Raw genomic sequence first — 8,344 nt, forward strand, 5'->3', positions numbered from 1 at the left:
ATAATTTTTTAAATTATAAAACCACATTAAATCAGTAAATTTATAGAAGTTTTTTTCTCTCTTACTTTTATAAAAAAGAAATTAAATTCTTTTAAATTAAGCGTTTTTTCTCTAATTACGGAGATTCTTCTTCGGAACTCGGGAGATGATCCTTTAATACTGATCGTCTATACTGAAAATCTCCGGTCTTTCCTACCCTTCCCTACCAAATTTCTTATATTTTTCGATAATCTCTCGATCACGTCTTGATCGAGGGTCGCTCGTAAAAATTCCACTACCGTTCGTAGGTTACGGAAGCGGTTTTACGCCACCGATGTATTTCCGACTTACCGGCACCAATTGAGTCTAAAGTATTTTGATGGAAACGCGCCATAGTCATATTAGTTATCGCTGCTCGTATTCAATCACCGTGTCCCAGTTCTGCTAGAAATTTTCCGATTGCAGTAAAAAATCCAATGTAGGAAGATAGAATAATTCTACATGGTGCGTACATATAGATTTTCTCTTGCTCAAAGATTATTCAGCCTAAACGATTTAAATAAAAGTAATCCAAAGTGCTCAAAATAAAAAAAGAAGTTATTTCATACAATGTGAAACTAATGTAATTTTACTATACTTCGGAATTTAATAAATAATCTAACATAAAAATCCGGCTATACTTTAACAATATAAAGAACAGATGATCGAAGTATCATTATATGTAATTTTTAATATCATGACACTTGTGTCTTTTACATCCTCGATATTCATAAATTATTAAAGGATGTAAGTTTTGGCAATGACAGCGACGGAATTTAATAAATAATCTAACATAAAAATATTTCATTTATCTTATGTTTAATCTTTTAATAGAACATTGTAATTAGAAGAAAAAAAAAACAGATGAAAGATCCATTCTGAATAATTGATATTCATAAAGTTTTAAAAATATTTAGAGAGAGAAAAGATCTTTCTATCATTTTCACGAGCTTTTGCAGGCGCATAGAAGCACAAAGCATTATTAAATAAATAAAAAAATTTTATACTAGAAGTGCCAAGATATATATATTTTAAACTCTGGCGTATGTACGATTCAGTCAGCAAGAACGCATCGCGATGCACCATTATATTCAATTGAGAAAAGCGTAGCAATGCCGGAGTAAAGCGCCGGCAGAAGTTCGCAAAACGTAGGATAACTTCTGGGGCGAATTTTCTGAGTTTATACCCACCGGCTTTTCCGATAAAAGATGGATTTCAAAGGTGATAAATCTGCGCCCTAGCTGCATCTGGCGTTCATCGGCTAGGATCGTTTATCGATTTTATCCCCGTTTAGGTCAGAAATGACTCGCCATTACTAATATCTTATCCTCCCCCTCCCCCTCCTCCTCCTAAACTCGCTGATAAATCATATTCTCTCATTTCTTTCGTACGAACGCGCCTTCTTAATGAGCTCCGAGTTCGATGAAACGCTTCCTTCGAACAAACATGGCTATAAAAAGTGAATAATTTTCATACATATATAAGTTAATTGATATTTTTTATGTACATTAAAATCTGATAAATTTCACACAGAATGAAGAAATACGATATCAAAGAATTTTCATTATTATTATTACACAATATATTGTTACATCTGTGTCAGATCGAGCTACCGAGTGTTTGTTGCAAATGTGATAATCAACACTTCAAATATAAAATACATTATTATTATATTACTTCTTGATTATTATACAAATGCTTTTTGTTTATTATATTTAATTTCATATTTTTCAATTAATAAAATCCACTGTAATATTATTTGTTGTGTAATGTAAAAAATAATTTTTTTATGCAAAATATTACATGTAATAAGTTTGACACTTTTTTACTTGAAATCTCGGCGGACGTTAACAATTTTTTACGATTATTATAAGACGCAGTATCACCATTATTGCGTTTAATATTATAATTGCGTTGACAAGAGACAACGGAGGATAGTGATACGACAAAATAATCGGTAGGATGAGAACTTCAAGGTATTACGGAAATAATGCAGGATACATCGATTTCAAGTCCGGGAAAAATCGAGCGAAATTGAATTCGCCAGCGCGGAAAGCCAACTCAACTGAGCTTCAGTCGAGATATGAGCTTTCAGTGGGATAAGAAGCTTTTAGAAGGTAACACGAGAACACGGCGAAAGGCAACGTAAACAAACTTATATCTGCCCACGAAGGGATGTTTTCAGGGATGAGGATTCGACGTAGAACCGACTGAAAAATGACAACGTAATCCCGCAAGATCTCGACAAAAACGAATTTTGACAAACGTAGCATCGTATATATTTCTTTAAACTCGAATTTGATGGGTAAATAATAATCGTCCTGAAAATTTATATTCATTAAATAACAGTATATTTTAATCCCTTTTTTATTTTAATTTAAAATAAGAACTTTTTTAAATATCTTAATATAAATTTTTGAATTTTTAATACATTATTTAATATTATTTATATGTATATTTTATTTAGTTATCATTTATTTAAAATTTACGTTATTTTATTTTTTTTAACGTACATATATTATTAACCGAAGTTGAATTAAACTTGATATTTAAATACACATACATATACATAAATTTTTGATTTATATCAATGTGACATTATAGTAAGTCAGCGGGAAAACAAAATTGAAGGAATAAACCGTTATTTTATCAGCGATTTATTGAGAACAAGGAGACTGGAATTCGGTAATCCTATATATTATCAAGGTTCCGGGGTAAACAAAACTAGAATAAGAATTGCAAGCCGACAGTTCAGGCACGAAGTAAGTCATAAATCACAATATTCCATACTTAATATCGTCTTCGATTCACCAGGAAAATAGCGAGAATTATCTCGAAAGAAGAAAACGGAAAATTTTCTCGCCGATTCCTTCACGCAAAGTATCTCCGGCAAAAGAACATTTAACCATTTTCGTACTGGTAGAAATGTTTAAAATGTAACCAATCCATTCAGAAATTCGCTCGTTAACTGCTTTGATTTCTCCAATAAAACGTGCAAAAATAAAAACTAATCTATAAATTGCTTTTTGAAAGTAATTTTTATAGGATTGAATATATATGAATATTCATCGATAAATATACATATATTGAATGTGATGGAATTTTTTGAGAGGGAGTGAATTTTAATGAAAACTATACGATCCTATATGATAATATTCTTTATCTCTATTCTTTTTTCTCTACCTCCTGGCTATTTTTTTTTTTTTATTTCGAAACGTCCGGATCTACATCTGCGGATTTATTTTTTTTTTTCTTTTTCTTATGATGAAGTACTATCACGGGTGTGGACAGGAGACAACAACAATGAGTGCGTCATTCGTCATTGGTCGAAATACCCATCGCAAAATATCGATCATCCCACGATGGCGGAGATAAATGCGACCGCTGAGTATTATTTATGTATTGGCAGCGTAGCGGATTTATTTATTTATATTTTTTTTTGTTTACATAAATTCCACGCAGTAATGCATTGTCAAAATTTATAATAAATAAGTGACATTCAAGAATTTAGTATATCGCTTTATATGCTAAAAATTTTTTGATGGTTATAAATATTAGATAATATATTTTGCTTAAGGAAAACTAGTTTCTTTTCGTCGAAATTATGCAGTAATGATGAAATTAATATATACAAAATATTTGTACCTATATTTATATATGGGCACATGCGTAGGATATTTTCTTGTTCTCCCATGTATCGACTTACTTTTTCACACTGCGCGCTAGTAGAAAAGCGTCGGTGCAAGTGGTGTGAGTCGACGTGTGGTCAGACACGAGTGCAGAGCACAGAATTAGCCTAAGAGTGGCGCGCGACTATAATTCATGAGATCAATCGATAATAAAGCCGCGTCCATGCGAGAATGCGAACTGTTTGTCGCGTTTATCGCCCTTAAAGCCTATTTACACGGATTTACACGTACAAAGATATCAATCATTATCTATAGTGTTTTCATAGGATCAATCTTCATTGTCTTTAAACATTAATAGGTATCATAAATTTTGTTAAGCTTTTGGTACGTATCTCTCATAGAGTTATGCAAATATATGCATAAAATTATATATCTTATACATATATTTTATTAAAAAATATAAACGCGAAAAATAAAATATTCTTGAAAGATGTTAAATATTTATTTCTATATAACTTGCAATAAAAATTTATTTTATTTCTAATAATCTAATTTAACTAGTAATATTTCTCTAAACATTTAAATATAAAAACTCTTGTATTGAATTCATTAAAAAATTTTCCATGATCTATCTCTTAATTATTTTATGACGCGAAATTCTTTAAGAATAATAGAAACTGATTTAGGCGCTGTTCCTGTCTGATCATAAGCCGACTCTCTACTCACGTTGCCGCGAAACATGTGCTAACGTCATTGAAGCAGCAAGACGCGATTTTCTGGTTTCAGCGGAGGCAGGAATCGCGGCGGCAGCCGAGATGAAGCAACCGGAGGAGAGAACGGAGGAGGAGAAAATGGCGTTGCTGGGCAGACCGCGGCTGGGCGAGGTATCCCGGGCTCAGATCAGGATCAAAGAGTCCAAAGAGTTCAAGAATACAGTGGATAAGCTCGTTCAGCGAGCAAACGCCTCCATAATACTCGGTGAGTTTTCATCTTAAACCTTTTTCTCGAGGGACAAGATACCGGTATAAGATACGAAGATTCCGTAGACGCTGAGAGTATTAGCTACTTATTTAGAGAGAGAAAGAAAGAAAGAATAAAAGGAAAAATCTGTTATAATTCGAAAGAATCAGATTTAAAGATTTAAACCGTTAGATGCAAAGCTTATCTCATTTTTGTAATATCGCATGATAAAGAAATTTTATTCTGCAACGTTATGAATTTTATTTATCAAAGCAACGAATAAAAGTCTGTAATTTTAATTTTTAAGCGTCCTCTTCTTTTTAATATTTCTGTCCTCCACTCCCATAGGAAGAATTCTTTTAACTTGTAACGTTCTCGTGTTTACAAGAGAAGATGTAGTTTATAGTTATATAAAACGCACGAAATCTTTCACGTCTCCGGAGGATCTTTTTTCTCTCTCTCTCTTTTTTCTCACCAACTATCGTAAATTTATTATTGAACGGTACAGAAGCATCTAAGCGAACTTAACCTAACCCTTCCCAATGGAGGATAAAATGCGCATCGCGGGACTCGCGAACATCTAGATTGGAGCTCTTCAGAAATGCAACCCCGAGGAATGCGGCGTGTTATGCAGGGGGGCTGCTCGTGAAATTCAAGACTCCCCGGACGCCATATGCATGATTCTCACGTTTCTGCATTTGCTGCATCCTCCGCGCCATCCCCTTTTGTTGCCGCGCCCTTGCTATGCGGCCGTTTCATGTTCCGTCGTACTTCACTTTTCGCATTACTTCATATTCCATGCAATTCTTTTTCTATTCTGCGTCGCGCCAGACGCGCACGAGTTGACGCGGCAACGTAAAAATTTAATATTAATTGTAAATGTGCGTTCGAATATATCATACAATCGTTCTTTTCAGCTATGCACGTCGTGCTTTAGAGAAAGTGATAAATTATTAATTGATTTATAAATTGTGAAACCATTCAAATTGAAATAATTATTATTTAAATAATTTCCGCAACTATTTTCCGCGATCAAAAACACGAAATAAAATCTCTCGCAAACAACGCCATTGTCACCTCTCGTACTATGAATACCGTAAATTTCCAATGGAAGCCTCGAAAATGACATTCTGTGTCGGATTCACTTTCGTTATCGATTCCCAACACAAAAGACAATAGAAAGCACGAATCTCTCTTTGCAGCTATCAGTTTCACCGAGAAGTCTGCTTTGTTCGTTTCCTTCTCTTGCGCAATTTTAGAGGCCTTCCTTTTCCTCATGTTAGGAAACTGTTCCATGTGCTTTTCGTTCCTTGAAGGCTTCCTCTCCGGAAACCTTCTCCTCGGCGAGAACTCCGAATCGAGAAATCGCACGTGCAGAATGCGGTGGCAACGTTTTATATCAAGATTTTTAAAAATATTTCTCTTTTTTCTCCTTCATTCTTCTCTTGAGAACCTTGGAATGCAAGTCCTTTGCATCCATTTCCATTCTCTTCGAATCATTTTTATTACATTTTTTTCCTCGTAAATAATTGTGTCGCGCTACACAATAATGGCTATTTAAAAGAATAGCTTTCCATATTACGTAGAAATTGATTTGCCGTCAGCGAAACAATTTCAAGAGCTTTTATCGTAATTTTACGACAAAATTATAAATATTGGTGAAACATTCAAAGAAAAGAATAATAATTAAAATATATAATAGACGCGAGAAATTTCAACACTTGTCACATGTCCAAGTCTCTCTCAACATTTGAATAAATACAAGTGTAAATAAATAATTATTCATACACAGATATTCAGATAAAATATTTAAGTAAAAATATCTCAAACGCATGTTTGTTATATATACTATGATAAATCGAATAAAATTAAACGTTGATAATATCTGTTTTTTTTTTGTATGTGTGTGTATGAAAATGGAGTCGACTGAGACGCGGAAAATATCGTTTTGCTCTATTATAGTGCGCTTTTCTTTGTTCGGTTTTCCTTTCTGCATTTTCTGCCTTCGTTCACTTTGTGAAGTGGAATCGCTCAAAGCATTTTCGACTGTTACCCTCGATAAAACGCTTCATTCACTCATTCGATATACTCATAGGTTTGAGTATATATATAAAATTAGTTCACACATTTTATCAGTACATTCAGTATTGTCTTTTCTGAGAAAAAGAAAATTGATTTTTTCTGCTGATTTTTGTATAATAATAAACAGAAGTTTTCATAACATTACTAAATAATTTTCCAATATATTGTTTAATTTTATTAATTTTCCAAATATTGTTTCATTATTTCAAGAATTAATTAATCTTTTTATGAAATTGTTATAAAAATCTAAGATCTTAAAAAAAAATTAAGAGAATTAGTAATTATTTAAATATCATCATCTTTCTCTCTCTTTCCTTCTTTTTCTGATATACGAATTCTAAAATACATTTTCAGGCACAAGCTCTTGGAAGGAACAATTTACGGAAGCGCTTACCGTCAGCGGGGGCGATGAAGACGAGGAGGGTGGTCAGCCCTCTTCACCATCGGCGATGGATTATCTCATGCATTCGCTCACCATCTTCTGGAAGGTTCTCTTCGCCTTTGTCCCGCCTACCGGTAAATAGCAATCTTTGTAGAAGAACAATGTTTTTTTAATTCTATAGCATATTTTAAATTATTAAGAAATATTTCTGAAATAGATCAAACCTTAGTAAAGTACATTTCTACTCGTAATTAGGATAAAAAGAAGTCGTATGCGGATATGAAAAAAGGAAATTTTTCTTTCAGAAATGTTCGCATTTATTTATTAATAAATTGGAAATATGTGTGTGTGTATACATATATATGAAAATTCTTACTGCGATGCCTCATGGCAAGATTTAGGGCAGTAAAGTACGTGTTCGCTATCGCTAAGCAGTTTCATAAAATCGATAAACGTTATGCGATGCGAAAAGATGTTTTTAGCATGCCCTCGAGGTAATAATTCGCTCGCAAATGCGAGTGGTGGCCGCAATCTTACGTGAAAACGACGTCGACAGACACGAAATTGCAATCGGCTTTGACGCGATGGAAGGTAAAGTGAATTTCGATCAAAACGCATCTCATCGGTGTTTATGATGGCGCAATCTGCGGAAAGCGAAGAGGGAGGAGAACTGAATCTGGTCTTTTATGTGCGGACTTTGATCTGATTTTCTTAATATCTCTCCGCATATATATAAAAAATTGATTATAAATTATTTAATTGATTAATAATTTAAAATATAACTCAATATATTTCTCTGAGAAAGTAACTATACGATTTTAAATTTAATGTATCTACACACAGACACAAGTTTTTTAACAGTTAGATTTTTTAACACGGTTTTTTTATGAATACATAAAAAATATAGTACTTTAGAAGAAAAATGTATCAACTTTAAGTAAAAAAGCTCTTATAGTTCTTTCTCTTCTAGTTTGTAAAGGGCATGAGAAAGAATTCTTATTGTTCCTGTCATTTTATTTCATAGATTTTTCTTGGATTTTTCCCAAGCGCTTTTCGCTTCTCAGTTTCGTTTAATTCGACTTTTCTTTAATTTCCGACTTTCCCTTTGTTTTCTCTTCTTTTTTTTTGAGCTACGAAAGGGTTTGTCTGCACCCCTTTAGTCACGGCGTTGCTTCCATCGGGTGGAAGAAAACGAGGAAAGATGGCGGGGAGGGGATAAAGGGATGAGGGGAAGACGTGTTTTATTTCAGCAAGCACAATCGCGAAAGCCTGC

The 8,344-nt window shown here is 33.4% G+C and overlaps 2 protein-coding genes across 2 annotated transcripts in view; one reads left to right on the forward strand and one right to left on the reverse strand.

Annotated features, from left to right (window-relative positions):
* The window catches only part of LOC115241412 (chymotrypsinogen A-like), a 107,045-nt gene that overhangs the window by 58,725 nt on the left and 39,976 nt on the right, over positions 1-8,344 (reverse strand). The window lies entirely within an intron of this gene.
* LOC115241460 (sodium/calcium exchanger 1-like) overlaps positions 4,243-8,344 on the forward strand; it is a 19,821-nt gene continuing 15,719 nt past the window's right edge. The window contains exons 1-2 of the mRNA XM_029817228.1: positions 4,243-4,625; positions 7,044-7,205. Of these exons, the coding sequence (XP_029673088.1) occupies positions 4,463-4,625; positions 7,044-7,205 (325 nt within the window). The 5' untranslated portion in view covers positions 4,243-4,462. The remainder of the gene's footprint in view (positions 4,626-7,043; positions 7,206-8,344) is intronic.

Source organism: Formica exsecta, unplaced genomic scaffold (genome assembly GCF_003651465.1).
Source record: "Formica exsecta isolate Colony F162 unplaced genomic scaffold, ASM365146v1 scaffold120, whole genome shotgun sequence".
NCBI classification, from domain to species: Eukaryota; Metazoa; Arthropoda; class Insecta; order Hymenoptera; family Formicidae; genus Formica; species Formica exsecta.